Here is an 18,068-nt window from a genome sequence, read left to right on the forward strand (position 1 = left end):
CACCCTATTCAGCATTTAGGGGCTCTGGTCAAAAGTAGTGCACTGTGAGTAGGGGTGCCATTTTGAGAACAAAATGACAACAGAATGGTGAATAGGACACTGTACTATACCTTCCATGTGCAATGAGCAGCTCCATGGCCTCCTCCACCCTGGCCCTGAGAGAGTCCTCACTGGCCAGCAGCAACAGCAGCTGGGCTGGGGAGAGCTCCAGCAGCATCCCTGTGATCTTACTGGCAAACGCCTGGAGAGGAAGGAACAACCCCAATCAGTCACATTATGTATCACTGTCCTGAAGTTATCACTTATTCACCACCCATCACATACAGTATTCCTTGTTGATTGTATATAGATATTACGCATTATAGATTGGATACTGTATTTATAGATGATAGATACTTTATTACTTTACAGATACTTCATCACAAGACAAGTATAATTTCTGTGCTTGTTTGATTGTTGTAAAGCTGGTAGGTACCGGCTGCATAGCGTGGACGCGGGGGTACAGCCTCTCTCCCAGGGCCTGTCTGTGGGCAGGCAGGGGGTCAGGTTCGTCACTGGGGTTCCCCTCTGAGGCTGGCCTGAAGGGCCGGGTGTCAATGGACAGCTGTCTCCTCGAGTCCCTAGAACACACACAGAAGGGAAGGTTAGCTAGCGCCTTCAAACTTTCTACACCATCGTGCCGACCCGAACCAAACTGGCCAGTGCAGGCCATTGTCTTACGCCAGATCACGTCACTCCTATGTGATGCTCGTCACTACTACGCGATGCTCGTCCATCAACCGATCGGTCTTGTAGGACGTGGAACTCATCTCTAAAAATCAATTTTGCTCATCCGTCTAACACTAGTTCCTAATTCTGAAAATCGCTCCGCTCTCGGTAGCTATGACACACTGGCTACTATGGCAAACCATGCTCCAGCTAGCAGCCTAGTACAACCTTGTTTGAATGGCCATACGGTAGCTAGTTTAACAGCTTGTTGATGAAGTTGTACAGAACCAAAGTTATGGGACTGTTCTCAGAAATCAGCATGTATCCGACTAACAGCTGCCATTGTGCCTCGCTACTCAGTAAAAATTGGCCAACGCGATAACGTCGCAGAGAGAAGTCAGCTGTGCTGTAGAACTCGGTGCACTAATCACAGCAGAACAGATATCATGAGAACTCATGTGCATAGCTAGAACTTCACTACACTAGCTAGCTAGATGGATTATTCAGCATTGAGTGTGTGAACTGGTGTTAGCATCCCTGTCTTTCTTTTCATATGGATTGATTTGAAATGTTCGTACACATTTAGAATTTCATAAATACAGATTCTACCACCACAAAACACCTTCGCTAGATATAGAATTAGGTAGTGAAGCCTTGCTCATGACATTTAAAAAAAGAAATTAGCTCCAGGTTTATAGTTTTTGGTAAGATTCACTGACTCTTGAGGATGAAAGGAGATTCAGTGGACGTTGTCACCTTGGTAACCTTTTCAAATGTTAGGACAGCATATTGTAGACTGACTTCTTTGTAGCTATCCCATGAGTGTTTGCGCTATCCGACGTAAGACAATGCAGCGCAGGCCAGAAACTATGATGGATGCGTAACCAGGCCAGCTAGGTTTGGCTCGGCTCAGCAGTGTAAAAAAAATAATACTTTTGGTATAGTTGAGTAGTGAGATGTCTAAGGCTATAGTTACAACTTTCAGACTATGTTGCATTTGGATTGCTTCGTGTAACACCCCCAGCAACTGATAAGCAATTAATCTACAACTTGGATGCATCCAGTTGCAAAAAAATGCAACTTTGTGCACTAGTTGCAAGCAACAGCCAATCAAAATGAATGCTTCGCACATGTTCCATTTGAAGGTTCGGAACTCCGACCCAGTTGTCATGTCAACACAGCTGTCAGTGCTGCGGGAACCGCGATCAAGGTTGGTAGAAGAGACATTAGCCAAACGGGAGCTGTAAATAAATATTGGCATTATGGGAAGTCATGGTTAATGTACATGGTTTGGTAGTCAATAAATGTAATTTTTGAAGTGAACCCAGACCTCTCTCAGACCAGATTCAACTGAAATTGTCCAACATGAACTGCTGTCAATTTCATTTTGACTAGCTAGCTAAATTGTACAGCCAGCATAATCTCCAAAACCATTCTTATACAATAACCATGCGGTTGGATAAACAATTAATTTGTGAAATCATGATGTAATGCAGCAGATTACATTAGTTGAGTTAAGACTTCTCAAACCATATGACAATAGCAGCTTCAATTTGATTGGCTGTTGCACGCAATTTCAATCACGTTTGAGTTACTTCGTATATCAGCAAAGTTTCTTGAGATGTCACTTGCAACCTCTAACTGCAACTAAATTTGCTTGAAAGTTGCTCTGTGTAACTCCAACCTAACACATTAACAGATGAAGGTCAAATGTTTTCTGAAAGGCAACATGTCCTAATAGCCCAAAACACACTACAACCACAGGGTTGATGGGCAGGGAGGTTGGTCTCTCACCTGTCTCGGTCTCTCCTAGAGCCGGCTCGGAGCCCTCCACTCCTCCGCTCCCTCTCCCGGTCTCTGTTCCTCAGCCGCTGCATCAGATCTACACACAGAGGGAGACTTTAGGAAAGATATATCTCTATGCTATTCTGAAATTCCTATTGCTTCCCCCAGAGTGTTGGTAGTAGTAAGTTGTCACCACCACCATGTTTAAGTGACATTTGGGTTAAGTAATTAATAAATTGACGCTAGTAGTTTCATACTCAATGTCATACTTGAGTTGTAATCGTGATGACACGTACTGCTGGCCTGCATGCCCTTGCTGACACTCTGCACACAGTCCAGGTTGGGCAGCTTGTCATTGGACAGGAAGGCCAGGGCGATGGCAGTGTAGAAGCTACGGGCCACGCCACTACCCTCGCCCGGCTCGTCCTTGAAGGTGACCTTGACGCGGTGCACAGCCATGGGTGTGGTGGTGCAGCGCCGGCCAAAGTGGGTGTTGAGCTGCCTCATGGTCTGCTGGATCAGCTGGTCACGGTCACGGTCCACCTCCAGGGCAAGGTCACGGGACTGGAGGTTACGGAGTTTCTCCATCTCCCGGCGGAACTTAGACTCCTTCACCTCAAAGCCCCCCAGCTCGGTCAGGATCTGGGGACGGGATCAGACAGACAGGATTAAATGTCTGGTTAGATCTTCAACTGTTTTTATGTTTAATTAGTCCTGATCTCATCTTGGTAATTGTACTTTTCTTTATTACATGTTTGTCTGTCAGGATCTGGGGACAGAAATCTGTAGTGCTGTAGTGACCGTTATAAAAGCGTACATTTGGATCCGGGATGCTGATTGGTTGATAGCCGTTAGTTATTCACGATAATCCACGGGTAAAGCCTGTTAACAGTTCCATTTGAATTATCAATGCGCTGTTCAACAGCCCAGCCAGGCAATTCATAAACTATCTAGACATTTCCCCATGCTTCTAGCCCATCATCTTGGTAATGGTATTTTTCTTTATTTTGTGTATGTCTAGCTGTATAATTTTGTGGATTTCATTGTATTAATGGTTTGGGGTGGGGGAAATACTGTAAATATAATAAAAGTACAAGTGTTTCAACACCAATCCCTGAGTGTGCATACCGATCCAGGCTCTGCTCCAACGTCCTCCATGAAGACGCGTCCGAACAGCTCCAGAGACAGACGCCAGCGGCCCAGCAGCATGTCATGGGAGATCACCATCCCCATGAAACTACAGTGGGGTCTGGAGAGGAGGACACAGAGATGTTATACTTCCTAGTCAATATTACAGTGGGGTCTGGAGAACACAGGAGAGGGCACAGAGATGTTACTTCCTTGTTAATACCAAAGACGGGAGAGTAAGGAGCATTTACATATGCAGTTGTAAGATGCAGAGGGAGAGAACTGAGGGGGGAAAACACTTTATAACTATATTCAATGTTTCCTTATTGAAGCAAAGAGAGAGCGAACTAAGAAAGCATACCTAGATGGGATTTTCATTTATTTACTAGTCACTAAGACGTGTACCATACCTAAAGGAAGGGAGCGGGGGTCCGTCACTCTCGGTGAGGCCTATCTCAGCCAGGAGGCTGCTCTTTAGCTGGGCAGCTAGGTCGTGCGGTGAGGGGCCTGGCTTTGGAGCCACTAGCTCCTGGTCCATGGGCTGGTCCTCTCGGCCGCGCTGACTAGTCTCCATACTCATCACGTTCTTCAGGTTGGCTGAGTAGGACATCTTGGTGGGTAGGATCTGTGGGATCCATGGGGACACAACACAGCTCTGGTTGAAGTGAATGGTGCTATAATGAATGTTTTTTTTTATGATGAAATGTACTTTGAAGACTGTGGCCCTGTTCCAATTATTTGATGCATCTTTCCTTCCTCTTTTTCTTCCATGAAGTACTAATCACTGACCTAACATAGATTGGCGTAAGCAAGCTTTCCAGTTTCCATTGCGTTGCTTTCACCAATCCAGTCATGTCAGACCAGTGATTCTTTCAAGAAAGGAGGGAACGGGAGATGAGGGAAGGATGCATGTTGATTGAAGGGACGAGGGATAAAGGAAGGGTGCATGATAAGAGTATTGGCGCAGGGCCGGTGTGTTGTCAGGGCGGGCAGTGCGTTGCGTTATGTATACCTGAGAGGATCCCATGTTAACCTCCAGGCAGCTGCGGTCCAGGGTGGCCTCGGCCAGGCCTTTGCTTGCTGTGTACGAGGACGAGTACAGGCCCTGACTAGGACGGCCAAACAGATCCTCCTTCCTTGCATTGGGCTGGGAGGTAGAAAAAAATAAAATAAGTTGCAGTGTCATATTATTGTAACAAACAAAAAACAGAGATGAGCAACTTATTAGTAGTGGTGGACTTATTGACTTCTAGAGTATATTGCACTGCTTGCCCCATAAAGGTATAAGGAGGCAAAGAAGCTCTATAGCTGTGTTAACATAATTACTGTCTTAACACCGCATTAAGGATTGTACAGAAGAGGCTGTATGTACAGAAGAGGCTGTATGTACAGAAGAGGCTGTATGTACAGAAGAGGCTGTTTTGTGAGCCCATTACGACTGCACGTCACTTTAATTCCACTTTGTTAATAGAATTTCTCTTGTTGGTAGTTATCAATAAAATGGCACAATAAGGTACAGAGCATTCTATTTGCCTGCTGGCGTGAAAGGAGACTCCCAGCTCTGCTAAAACCATTGACAACTACACCATTGACAAGGGATTGTTAAATAAATGTTATTTGTTGTTATTAAAACTATTTGGTTTTAATATCACCTCTTGAAGAGCATAGTCAGAACTTCACATTTCAGATTATTCCATATTTAGCTAGTTCTAACATCAGAGTTATACAGCAAGTAACTGCACGCTTTTCATGATCAGTAAACATCAATTGATCATGTAATTCCAGATACGTGAGGGTAGCCTCACAATATCTCAATATTGGCCGCCATTAATTTGATAATTTAGTGAAAAGTGAACTAACCATACCTGATAAGTATGAGTGGTTTAGGTTCATTTCCCCATTCTTTGTGGGCTCTGCCTGTCAAGCAACGCATTTGCTGATGTAAGCCTATCGTTAGCTGATAATGACGTTTACTTTGCAAGCTACCGGTAGAAACTTTGTACAGTTGGTTAAACATAGTGCTAAGTAGAACTAACGTACTTTTTTCTCCAACCAGCGTAGATCTACTTAGTGAAGTTAGCTAACATTAAACCCTTTCCAACATTTTTTGTGTTTAATCACGATTGCTGCTGACAGACATGATAGGCTACATTGATTTATGGACCACGTCAAATTGGCTAGCTAGCTAATAACAGATCATGTCAATATGGCTAGTTAACAAGCTAACTTTCAGAGGATAAACTAGATGGCTATATCCAAATATTGTTTAATTTGCTTGCCATCTATAGTGGTGATTACAGTAGTACGAATGACAACTTGACGAGGACTTGCCGATGTCAAGCTGTTTCCAAAAGCCTAACCTCTGATGAAGTAAGCTAAGTGACACAGTTTGCTTAGCTAGCTGGCTACATGCCAAATGATAGGCTACCCTTACGTATCTGAAAATACATGATCAATTGATGTTTACTGATCATGAAAAGCATGCAGTTACTTGCTGTATAACTCTGATGATAGAACTACATGAGGAATAATCTGAAATGTGTAGTTCTGACTATGCTCTTCAAGAGGTGATATTAAAACCAAATAGTTATAACATGTATTTATCAATCCCTTTAAAACTGCACATAGTTGTCAATGGTTTTAGAGCAGCTGGAGGTCTCCTTGCCCCCCAGCAGCCAATCGAACGCTCTGCACCGTATTGTGACGTTTTATTGATAATGACCTATACCGGTCAGTGCAAATTAAAGAAATGCGCTAACCTGCAAGAGGTGAGGCTGGTCTGCCAGGGGGATGGCCTCGGCCAGGGGGACCTCGAAGGGGTTGGGGGGGATACAGCCCAGGAAGGTCATGGAGTCAGAGCGCCGGAAGAACGGGTGGTTCTGTCCCGTCTCAGCAGGGACCGGGTCATCCTCCTTATCCTGGAGCATGGAGCCTGAGAGGGAGAGAGGTCAGCACTGCTTCCCTGCATTTCTCCACACTGCAAAAGACCACTAGGAAAGACTGGCCCACTAGGAAAGACTGGCCAACAAGGAAAGACTGACCAAAGACTACTGTACATAGTGCAAACAACTGCCTATTACCTATATCAGGGCTCTTGAACCCTGTTCCTGGAGAGCTACCGTCCTGTAGGTTCAAGCCAACTCTAATCAAGCGCACCTGATTCCCCTAATTAGCTGGTTGATGATCTGAATCAGGTTAGTTAAAACTGGGGTTGGAGCAAAAACCTACTCCAGGAACAAGGTTGAGAGTGCCGTGAAAATGTATTTGCCCCCTTTCTGATTTTCTCTATTTTTGCTACTGAATGTTATCAGATCTTCAACCAAAACCTAATATTAGATAAAGGGAACCTGAGTTTACAAATAACCAAAATATATACTACATGAAAATTGTTAGAAAGCAACAAATTTGAAGTTTTAGAATGGCCTAGTCAAAGTCCAGACCTAATTCCAATTGAGATGTTGTGGCAAGACTTGAAACGAGCAGTTCATACATGAAAACCCACAAATGTCGCTGAGTTAAAGCAGTTCTGCATAGAAGAGTGGGCCAAAATTCCTCCACAGCGATGTGAGAGACTGATCAACAACTACAGGAAGCATTTGGTTGGAGTCATTGCAGCTAATGATGGCGCAACCAGTTATTGAGTGTAAAGGGGGCAATTACATATTTCACACAGGGGCATTGGGTGTTGCATTACTTTGTTTATAAAATAAGTATGTAATTGTGTTATTTGTTCACTCAGGTTCCATTTATCTAATATTAGGTTTTGGTTGAAGATCTGATAACATTATGTATAAAAAAATATGCAAAAGTAGAGAAAATTAGAAAAGGGGCAAATAGATTCACTAACAGTGACTTAAGGTGGCTTATTGAGCAAACCGTTTAAGTGTTGTTTGTCAGATTTAAGTGACTCAAAAAGGGCAAAACTGTTTGTCTAATCTGAACTTAACCGTACCTTTGGGAGTTGCCCTCTTCTTTTTGCCTCGTTTCTGCCTAACTGCCTTTCTTCTGGCTTGTCTGCCTTCCAATACCAGAAAACAACCTAACAGCGCTCCACAGATCAATGGACTAGTAACTCAAACTCTTAAAATGGCTATCAATCAAACTGAGGTGAAAAATAAGGAGGTTAAGAAACCTGTACGAAAACACTTCAAATAGAACACACAAATATAAAAGCATATCATTCATAATTCGATGAACTTACTTTGATTGGTGTCCTCGTCATTCTCATGTTCAGAATCTTCATTGTCCAGTCCCAGTTCCAGAATCTCACGGTTCCTGTGGGATAAACAAATAGAGTTAAATCACACTGAATATGTGACATGCGGGTCATTTTCTAAGGGAGTCAGTGGCTCCTTCTCAATTAGGCTTTCCTTGATTCCTCACATCCTCGCTTCCTTCGCAAAAAACATTGCAGAAGAAGCCAAGGTCAGAGGAGAGGAACCATGGAAGAATTGAGAAAAGACAGTTGAGAAAGAGTGTGTAAACATGTCCACCATTCCAGGGGAGTCTGTACCTCTTGCGGTCCATCTGTGTTGTGTCCAGAGTGGTCTGCTGGTTCATGGCTTTGATCCAGTAGATGAGGGCCTGGAAGACGTAGGCCACGTGTTTGAGAGAACACACGTCCAGCACGGGCAGAACGTCAGAGTGCTCGTCGTTATGGGAACGCATCAGAGACAGGGCGTAGTTCAGGAAGTCTCCCCGCGCTGACATCATCCCCTGACGCACTGTCAGCAGAGTGGCCGCACGCCTGGGAGAAAGGAAGGAACACACGTCAGCACAGATCGCGACTTGAAATATAATCCATAAACAATTGCAAACTAGTGGGGGCCTATGAAACACTGCTGATTGCCAATAAAGCATTCTATATTGAAGAAAAGATTGGATAACACCTTTGGATAACACCAATTTGGACAACACTTATTTTACCCAGACCTGCGTCCCTCTAAGGTGCGGAGGCTAGCCTCCTCGCGGGCGGTCATACGCTCCCTGCGGGCGGAGTGCTGCGAGGCGTGGAGGGGGTGGGAGGGGTGTCCGGGGTCGCCCGCTGAGGACAGGGCCGAGCCATAACGCAGCTGAGCCTCTGTAGAGTCCATGATGGACACCATCCAGTTCCACGTAGGGATCAGCTTCTCCTCAACAAAGTTCTGGTGGTTTAACACACAGATAAGGTTATTTCAGTCAGAACGTCAATAGCACTTGTGTAGTGTAAAAGTCAATAGCATTTGCATCTCATCAAAACCGTTTGATTCACTTTATTAGCCTTATTCAGAAATGTGTCTGTATGGCTTCTTATCGTATAGGTATAACAGAATAATCATGCTGAAAAATACTTCCAGAACCACTTTAACATGTGACCATTGGTAGGTAACATAATACAACGTGATCTGCCTGTCAGCCTGTGTGTGGACTGTGTGTCTGTCACCTGCAGGTTGACAGCGTCCTGGTAGGTGAGTTTGACTGCAGCAGGGTACTGGGAGTAGACCAGGTGGTTGTACTTGGGGATGAGGCTCATCAGGTCAGAGATCTGTCTGATGACGATGCTGTAGGCCCGTGCCAGGCTGGAGGCTGATGTCAGGTAGCTGGACGAGTTGGAGGCCTCCAGGGCTGCAGCCGCAGCGGCGGCGCTGGTGCTGATGGCGCTGCTACGCCGCAGGTTGGACGGGTCGATGTAGATCAGACCTGTGGAGCTCGCTGCAGGGCACAGACAGATGACCGTCAGCACAGACAGACCTCACCAACATATTCCCCAGCAGATCATCACACGAAAACGCTTCCCACTGACTCAGTCCAATATGCTCTTGCGGTAGAATGACAGTCAAATTACATTTAAAAAAGTAATTGCAAGACTGTTCTAAAAGCAGTCTATCTTGGATGTGTTAATATGCGAGAAATGTTGCATACGGCCTAGTGTGTGTGTGGTGGTAGTAGTAGTAGTAGTAGTAGTATTATTAGTATTAGTACTGACCAGCAGGGGTGGACGAGCTGGAGGGGGCGCTGCCCGTTGCTCTCTGGCTGGGGGTGTTGCGTACGGCCCACTGCATGGAGCGTGGCGCCTGGGCAGCACTGTTGGCGTGCGAGGCGGTGGTGGTCCTCTCCAAGGGCTCGTCCAATAGGAAGGTCTCCTGATCCACGTCGTCGCTCTGGCTGCTGCTGCTGTCCGAGTCGCTTGAGTCGTTGGACTGGGAGTCGTCCTCTGAAAAGAAGGCAGGAACACTGCTGGCACCTTGGAGGAGGAAGAGGTGGGGGACGGGGAAACAGAGGAGAGATTAGTGTGGGCGGCTGCTCACCTTGCCAGGTAGCAGGTTAGTGTTCCAAACCACCACAAGACCAGATATCACCACTGCTAGCTAGCTACCATGCTACATTGAGCGGCTAAACTCAGTACTTTAGCCTAATTTGAACATCAAGAAGCACCGTTGTGGTGCTTCTTGATGTTCAAATTAGGCTAAAGTACCCCAGTTACACCAGGGTCCAGTTTTTCAAAAGTTATCCATCTGGTTTTCGCCTATCGGATAGGATTAAATGCATAGAAATAGAATGAATTTAACATACTAACTTGAAATGGGGACTCCCGTTCTATTCATTCCATTTCCAGCTATGCATTTAATCCTATCCGATAGGCTAAATCCAGATCGATCACTTTTTGAAATACTGGGCACAGGGCATTGGTTCCATCATGATGAGTTCTTATTTCTATTGTTTGTCTTATTTTTTTGTGATCATAGTAGTGTCTGAGGGGAAAAGACACCGTAAATATACATCTTTCCTGACTTTGCCATCTCAAACGCAATTACAACCACAAACAAAGAACAAAAAGGCAAAATGGAGTTTGTTATTCAAGGGGAAACACCAAGAAGACTGTTAGACTTGTGAGTATGATATTATTAGGTGATGAGAACCATGGTGATATGTGAGATGGAGAGAATACAGGGAGAACTCCTTAGGATAAGCTATGTGTGCATCTCAAAAAGGTCACTCTAGCCCTGATATATTATGCATTGTAGTAAAAAGAAGCCCATACCAACATTTTGAAAAGCCAGGGACATTCTACTTCCTGCAAATGAAATACATTGAGTATTGAGTAATGATACTCATGGATTATTGAGCCTTAGTAGTAGACTAGTTTGTCTGCAGTCTTAAGCCATGTTGTCAACAGCGGTAAGAACATCAATGTGACCTAAAAGGAACTTTTGATAAACAAAAAAAGGGCCTCTTCCCTTTTACTGGCTGGTGTGATGGCCAGTCAAGACTGGTGATAATGTGACAAGACAAATAATTAGTCAGCCTGAACAGCAACTGGATATTTAAAGAGGATGGTGAGGCAGAAAGCAATATCCATTTAGCAGTCTCCAGAACTCAGGCAGGATCGTTAAATTAGGTCATTAATAAGGGTGGCTGGCCAGTGGCCACATCCCAGAGGAAATTAAACCAGGGATTTCAATTCAATTAAAATGACTTCATCTAAAATGTGAAAACAAAAGACAATGGTGTGAATTATAATACCTGCTTCGGAGCCGGCAGTTGCTGCGGTGACAACACTCCTCCGCCCGCTGGCATTGTCCTGGTTGCTATGGTTACTCTCGCTGTCACTCTCGGTCTCTGCGGCAGCCAGCAGATCCAACTCCATGTCGCTTCCTAGAGAGGAAAGGACATCACCCTCTTCAAACGCCATCATCATCGTCATCATAGGCATCATCACAGTCAATCATTTGTAGTAAGATTCCAAAATGTGCTTCATTCTAAACACATCAGTGGTAGAAAAAAAGATGGCGTCAGTCCAGTCTCTTACCATCCTCATCATGTTCATCATGCTGTCCCTCTGCCTCCGCGTTCTCCTCTCCCTGTTCCTCCTGGTCTTCATGGTGATCCTCCTCCCCGGCAACGCCCTCGACAACCTCCACCTGCCACAGACAAAGGTAGACAAATGGGAATCAGTACAGAGAAAGCACAGGACACCAAGGGTTGGGCTAAATTCCATTTCAATTTCGGAAGTAAACTGAAATTCCAATTAAACTGACAGCAACCCTGATTACACCCAACACTTTGATCTTTGCCCCCCATTGAAATGTTACTGTTCTAGTGAGACTCTTCACCTCTTCAACGTCAGCAGACACAATGTCATCCTGCTCCTCGTCTCTCCCTCCTCTGACCGGCTGGGACTGGCTGCTGCGGCGAGGCTGGGGGTTCCTGATGATGTAGGACGACGCAGTCTGACTAGGACTGACACACACACAGGCAAGCAAGACCATTTGAGTTAACAATGCCCATGTTTAAATCCAAGCCCCTTTAAACCAATTTATACATGGCAGAAGTGTTACCCTAGATTACATTTTCCCAGAGGCAGGTCACAAAGACCTCCAAATCAACAGAGCTGGGGAACACGGTCTGCATGTCGGTCTGTGCGAACTCACTTGCTGGACTGGTCTGGGGAGGGTCTCGGTGGCAAGGGTTCCACAGAGAAGAGTTCCTCACTTCCCTGCACGGCATCAATGCTGGTGCTGGCCAGGGTGAAGGGGGCGGTGGGCCGGGCGATGCCCATCCTCACAGGCACGATGAGGGACTCTGCCACGTTACACAGCTCCTCCACCGCATAGGGCAGCAGGGCCTGGAAGACACGCCTGCACTTCCCAATGGGCTGGGGGATGAAGTTACTGGAACAAAGACAAAGGAGATTAGATGTACACAACTGGTAGTACCAATCAGTCCTGTTGCTATGTTTCTATTCACCTAGGAGTTAGGAGCAGCACAAGACATATAAAAGCTATGTTTAAATCCACTAAAGGACTAGCCCAGTACAACAGGAAAATGGAGATCAATCTGGATTTGGCACTCATACTTTTTCTTTTTGGACGAGGCCATCTCGACGCTGAGGATGACAAACACCCTGGCCACGGAGCGCAGGAACCTCCTGGTGACGACGATGGCCTCCTCTCTCCGGCCAGGAGTGTACTTGTTCTGCAGTTCCTTCACCAAGGTCCCCAGCAGGGTGTCAATAAACTACAGCAGACAGAGAAGATCCAGAGACGGTTAGCTAACACACACGGAACGGACCACCTTCAAGGTTGACTCTACATACTTATAACACCTAGAGGGATTATGTTGTACTTGCCACATAGATAGGTGGTGTACCCTCTGGGCAAGCTTCTCTGACCCAAATGAAACTTAGTCCTGGATTTTAAAAAATGCTCAATGGAAATTCTTATTGAAATAGGTTTTTAGTCCAGGACTAGGCTTAATCTGTGTCTGAGAAACCGACCCAGACAGAGTACTTGCAACAGAAGATAGGCAGTGTGTCCTCTAGGTGTTACAACTGTGGTTGACTGAATCCAGAAGCTCTGAGTAATTTAAGGGTGGGGGGGGGGGTGACTAGACTGACCCGACTTACTGTAATGTCAGGGGCACACTTGACGATGAGGCAGTGTGTGAAGCAGTCCAGGCGGATGGTGCCACTCTGCTGGTTCAGGTACACCTGCTCCTCTGGAAGGAGATGGGCGATACGGCTGCTGGCACTCAGCCTGGAAAAACAACACAACCAGGACGCCAGAGTTAAAAACAGCTGCTCACCCGATAAGGTACATTTCCTGAAGAAAATGTGTGTGCTTGCTTCAGCTGTCTAAAATAGTTATGGTAATGGTGGGATGGACAGAGAGAGGTAGGAGGGATGGACAGAGAGAGGTAGAAGGGATGGCAAGAGAGAGGTAGGAGGGATGGACAGAGAGAGGTTTGATAGGTGACACTGAGCTGGTGAAGGCAGGCGGGGCTACTCACGGGTCTTTATTCTCCTGGGATCCGAACATGATCATGGACTTGAGAGCGTTCCAGTCCTGTAGCACCCTCTCCAGGGCCAGCTGGGCGAAGCGAGGAGGCTCCAGGTCATGGTCCGGCATGTCAGAGTCTGACACACAGGAGGGACAACATAAAAAAAACTATTAGAATTGTCTCTTAGAATAGAGAATTGATGTGAATGAAAATAAACATTGAGCCATCGTGCTAAGAGTATCAGTGTTGCTAGAGGTGAAACCAGGCCTGACAACAGTAGTAAACCTCCACCCACCTTCAGCATTGGCAGCCTTGCGGTTCCTGTCCTCTCGGATGCGAGGGGGCCGGTACTGGCAGTGCTCCACACTCTGCCTAGCAACAGTCTGCACCAGGAACAGAAGGATATGCTCCCCCCTGTTGGCCAGCCAGAGAGAAGAGGAAAAACACATTACTAAAGCCCCCGAAAATATACAATGGTATGACGCCTTACAGATTGAAGAGAACCAACATTGGATTTAAAAACAATACGTGTTAGCAAAGAACCCAAAATACAGCCTACAGTCAGTCGGTGTGTGTGTTTACCGGCTGTTAGGGCTGGTGACCAGGTTAGTGGTGGTGAGCAGTCTGTAGAGAAGGTCCAGGCGAGCAGCTTTCTGTCCAGCGATCAGCGTCTTACACTTACACTTCTCCCAGCAGTCACAGTACGCAGTGGGAGAGGTCCTCTTGAGTCTGGGGAGAAAGACATTAACGTTTACTGTAAAGGCCTGGTGCAAATCACAGGTATCAGTGCCAGTATTGCATTACATTATAAAACCGGGATATAAGTAAGAAAATCCACTAACACAGGACACCAGAACGGAGAGTGAAGTACATACTTGCAGTCGTGTCCTTTGTGACACACCCTGGCACACTCAGTGCAGCAGCAGAGAGACTCCAACAGGCCGCAGGTCCGGCACTCAAAGATATCCTAGTTGGGACACAAGAGTAAATGGTCAGCAAAGATTCCAATCTGTGAAAAAGCAAACCAGTGTGAACGGCTGACTAATTTGTTGTGCGCGTTGCATTGTCCTCCCAAGAGACCCACCTGGTGTGTGTGTGTGTGTGTGTCTCTCTCACCTGGTTGATGTGTTCAGCTCCTGTCCAGGTGAAACTGCAGGTGTCATTGCAGCAGAGGACGTAGAGAGGAGAGTCGTCAGGGTTGGTCCCCGAGGGACAGATCATCTCCATGAACACAGTCTCTGCATTCACCTTCTCCGTCATGCCAGGGTCTCCCACTACACAACACAGACAGGTTTTGCAACGGAACATTAAAATCTGGGTTTTTATTAGGCATAAAGTTTAGGTAGTGTCTCCCCATTAAAACAATTCTGTTCTCTCCCAATTTAAACACAGTACATGTATAATCACTTTATGTATAGATGAATGACTTCAGATGGCTTTACATCAACATGTCAGCATTCTCATCCATTAGTAGCGCTGCCAAATAGTCTCCTCTTTCTCAACCAAAGATCTATGAACTGAGTGTAGTGAGTGACGTACCCTTGGCCATTTTCTGCGCAGCCTCCAGAACAGTGATGGCAGCTGGGTAAGCTCTCCCACTGACTGCCAGCATGAACGGGGTCATTCCACGGGCATCCCTGTCAAACACACACACTTTAGAACAGCAACAAAAAGGTGGGGGGGACAAATATCAAGAGAAAGCACCTTTTGAGCAATAGTTCAGTTCAGTATTTTAATGAAACAAGGCATTACTGTGTTATAAAATTAAAAGGCTTGACCAGACCCACTGGCCTTCTCAACTCTCAATCTCCCCTTCAATCACACCTGCCTCTATCATAAACAATAAAATACAAAAGCAGAATGGAACGCTCCTTTTTTTTTTTTTAAAGAAAGAAGAAAAAACAATGAGCCTTTACTTAGCGGAGAGCAGCTCGCGGAGGTGTGGCCTGAGAACCATGCTGTCACACATCAGTTTGAGGATGAGGTGGGCGTTGGCCTTGCGGTCTTTAGACTCCACCACCGAAGGCTCAGAGGAGGGGCCTGGGGCAGGAGGAGAAACAGGGATGGAACAGGTCATTAGAGACATTGAGAGAGTTCGGGAACAACAATAGGGTAACCCAAACACTAACTTCACATCTGAGCATGTATGGCTGTATGGTGAGGAAGTAGCTAGCTATTGGTTTGTTCCAAATGGCACCCTATTCCTTATATACAGGCTCTGGCCATAAGTAGTGTTCTAAACAGGGAATTGGGTGACATTTAGTACCACACAGGCTAGGTATCTGACCTGGGATAGTGGTGGAGTAGCTAGCTAGGTGTGGTTGTATGTTGAGGAATGAGTTACAGTGAGGGAAAAAAGTATTTGATCCCCTGCTGATTTTGTACGTTTGCCCACTGACAAAGAAATGATCAGTCTATAATTTTAATGGTAGGTTTATTTGAACAGTGAGAGACAGAATAACAACAACAAAATCCAGAAAAACGCATGTCAAAAATGTTATAAATTGATTTGCATTTTAATGAGGGAAATAAATATTTGACCCCCTCTCAATCAGAAAGATTTCTGGCTCCCAGGTGTCTTTTATACAGGTAACGAGCTGAGATTAGGAGCACACTCTTAAAGGGAGTGCTCCTAATCTCAGCTTGTTACCTGTATAAAAAGACACCTGTCCACAGAAGCAATCAATCAATCAGATTCCAAACTCTCCACCATGGCCAAGACCAAAGAGCTCTCCAAGGATGCCAGGGACAAGATTGTAGACCTACACAAGGCTGGAATGGGCTACAAGACCATCGCCAAGCAGCTTGGTGAGAAGGTGACAACAGTTGGTGCGATTATTCACAAATGGAAGAAACACAAAATAACTGTCAATCTCCCTCGGCCTGGGGCTCCATGCAAGATCTCACCTCGTGGAGTTGCAATGATCATGAGAACGGTGAGGAAGCAGCCCAGAACTACACGGGAGGATCTTGTCAATGATCTCAAGGCAGCTGGGACCATAGTCACCAAGAAAACAGATGGTAACACACATTTACATTTTAGTCATTTTAGCAGACGCTCTTATCCAGAGCGACTTACAGTTAGTGAATACATATATATATTTTTTATACTGGCCCCCCGTGGGAATCGAACCCACAACCCTGGCGTTGCAAACGCCATGCTCTATCAACTGAGCTACATCCCTGCCGGCCATTCCCTCCCCTACCCTGGACGACGCTGGGCCAATTGTGCGCCGCCCATGAGTCTCCCGGTCGCGGCCGGCTGCGACAGAGCCTGGATTCGAACCAGGATCTAGTGGCACAGTTAGCACTGCGATGCAGTGCCTTAGACCACTGCGCCACTCAGGAGTCTCAACTACGCCGTGAAGGACTGAAATCCTGCAGCGCCCGCAAGGTCCCCCTGCTCAAGAAAGCACATATACAGGCCCGTCTGAAGTTTGCCAATGAACATCTGAATGATTCAGAGGAGAACTGGGTGAAAGTGTTGTGGTCAGATGAGACCAAAATCGAGCTCTTTGGCATCAACTCAACTCGCCGTGTTTGGAGGAGGAGGAATGCTGCCTATGACTCCAAGAACACCATCCCCACCATCAAACATGGAGGTGGAAACATTATGCTTTGGGGGTGTTTTTCTGCTAAGGGGACAGGACAACTTAACCGCATCAAAGGGACGATGGACGGGGCCATGTACCGTCAAATCTTGGGTGAGAACCTCCTTCCCTCAGCCAGGGCATTGAAAATGGGTCGTGGATGGGTATTCCAGCATGACAGTGACCCAAAACACACGGCCAAGGCAACAAAGGAGTGGCTCAAGAAGAAGCACATTAAGGTCCAGGAGTGGCTTAGCCAGTCTCCAGACCTTAATCCCATAGAAAATCTGTGGAGGGAGCTGAAGGTTCGAGTTGCCAAACGTCAGCCTCGAAACCCTAATGACTTGGAGAAGATCTGCAAAGAGGAGTGGGACAAAATCCCTCCGAGATGTGTGCAAACCTGGTGGCCAACTACAAGAAACGTCTGACCTCTGATTGCCAACAAGGGTTTTGCAACCAAGTACTAAGTCATGTTTAGCAGAGGGGTCAAATACTTATTTCCCTCATTAAAATGCAATTCAATTTATATGATTTTTGACATGCGTTTTTCTGGATTTTGTTGTTGTTATTCTGTCTCTCACTGTTCAAATAAACCTACCATTAAAATTATAGACTGATCATGTCTGTCAGTGGGAAAACGTACAAAATCAGCAGCAGATCAAATACTTTTTTCCCTCACTGTATCTAGCTAGGTATCCGACCTGGTATAGTGGAGGTGCTGGGGCCCTGGCTGGTCCCTGTAGAGGCTGTGGTGAGAGATCCCACTGCAGGGGCCAGGATGAAGTCTATGTCACCGTCTGGGTCCATGGGAGGGGGGTCGGGCACCCAGCTGGGTGGGGCGATGGGAGGGGACACGGGGTCCTGGTGATCGCTGGAGGAGGGGCCAGACTCGTGACGGCCAAGCCCCGCTGCTCTCAGAGAACGCCTCATCATCTCCCTCAGACGCAGCCTGCGCCAGACAGAACACACATAACAGGTTAGCATGAGTGGTGGAAAGACACAATGGGACTGACATGTAGACATAAACAGGCACCAAGATAGTGTTCTTGGTGTCAAGTGTCTTAAATGGCATCCTGACAGGAATTCTGACAGATTTCT

At 46.2% G+C, this 18,068-nt stretch overlaps 1 protein-coding gene across 3 annotated transcripts in view; it reads right to left on the minus strand.

The window, feature by feature from the left end:
- LOC311111060 (E3 ubiquitin-protein ligase UBR5) overlaps nucleotides 1-18,068 on the minus strand; it is a 39,940-nt gene that overhangs the window by 5,451 nt on the left and 16,421 nt on the right. The window contains exons 22-48 of one of the 3 annotated variants that reach the window (XM_084153761.1): nucleotides 17,672-17,919; nucleotides 15,297-15,420; nucleotides 14,920-15,017; nucleotides 14,497-14,654; nucleotides 14,256-14,347; nucleotides 13,963-14,109; nucleotides 13,676-13,794; nucleotides 13,390-13,516; nucleotides 13,007-13,136; nucleotides 12,458-12,618; nucleotides 12,033-12,272; nucleotides 11,715-11,841; nucleotides 11,411-11,522; nucleotides 11,125-11,256; nucleotides 9,587-9,844; nucleotides 9,044-9,312; nucleotides 8,548-8,765; nucleotides 8,135-8,368; nucleotides 7,823-7,896; nucleotides 6,381-6,553; nucleotides 4,634-4,768; nucleotides 4,032-4,246; nucleotides 3,622-3,742; nucleotides 2,751-3,135; nucleotides 2,503-2,590; nucleotides 476-620; nucleotides 111-241 (exon numbers count right to left, since the gene is read on the minus strand). In XM_084153761.1, the coding sequence (XP_084009887.1) occupies nucleotides 111-241; nucleotides 476-620; nucleotides 2,503-2,590; nucleotides 2,751-3,135; nucleotides 3,622-3,742; nucleotides 4,032-4,246; nucleotides 4,634-4,768; nucleotides 6,381-6,553; nucleotides 7,823-7,896; nucleotides 8,135-8,368; nucleotides 8,548-8,765; nucleotides 9,044-9,312; nucleotides 9,587-9,844; nucleotides 11,125-11,256; nucleotides 11,411-11,522; nucleotides 11,715-11,841; nucleotides 12,033-12,272; nucleotides 12,458-12,618; nucleotides 13,007-13,136; nucleotides 13,390-13,516; nucleotides 13,676-13,794; nucleotides 13,963-14,109; nucleotides 14,256-14,347; nucleotides 14,497-14,654; nucleotides 14,920-15,017; nucleotides 15,297-15,420; nucleotides 17,672-17,919 (4,461 nt within the window). The remainder of the gene's footprint in view (nucleotides 1-110; nucleotides 242-475; nucleotides 621-2,502; nucleotides 2,591-2,750; nucleotides 3,136-3,621; nucleotides 3,743-4,031; nucleotides 4,247-4,633; nucleotides 4,769-6,380; nucleotides 6,554-7,822; nucleotides 7,897-8,134; nucleotides 8,369-8,547; nucleotides 8,766-9,043; nucleotides 9,313-9,586; nucleotides 9,845-11,124; nucleotides 11,257-11,410; nucleotides 11,523-11,714; nucleotides 11,842-12,032; nucleotides 12,273-12,457; nucleotides 12,619-13,006; nucleotides 13,137-13,389; nucleotides 13,517-13,675; nucleotides 13,795-13,962; nucleotides 14,110-14,255; nucleotides 14,348-14,496; nucleotides 14,655-14,919; nucleotides 15,018-15,296; nucleotides 15,421-17,671; nucleotides 17,920-18,068) is intronic. The other 2 variants (XM_084153763.1, XM_084153762.1) reach the window with 2 other exon arrangements.

This window comes from Coregonus lavaretus (assembly GCF_964263955.1).
Source record: "Coregonus lavaretus genome assembly, chromosome: 3".
In the NCBI taxonomy this organism is placed as follows: Eukaryota; Metazoa; Chordata; class Actinopteri; order Salmoniformes; family Salmonidae; genus Coregonus; species Coregonus lavaretus.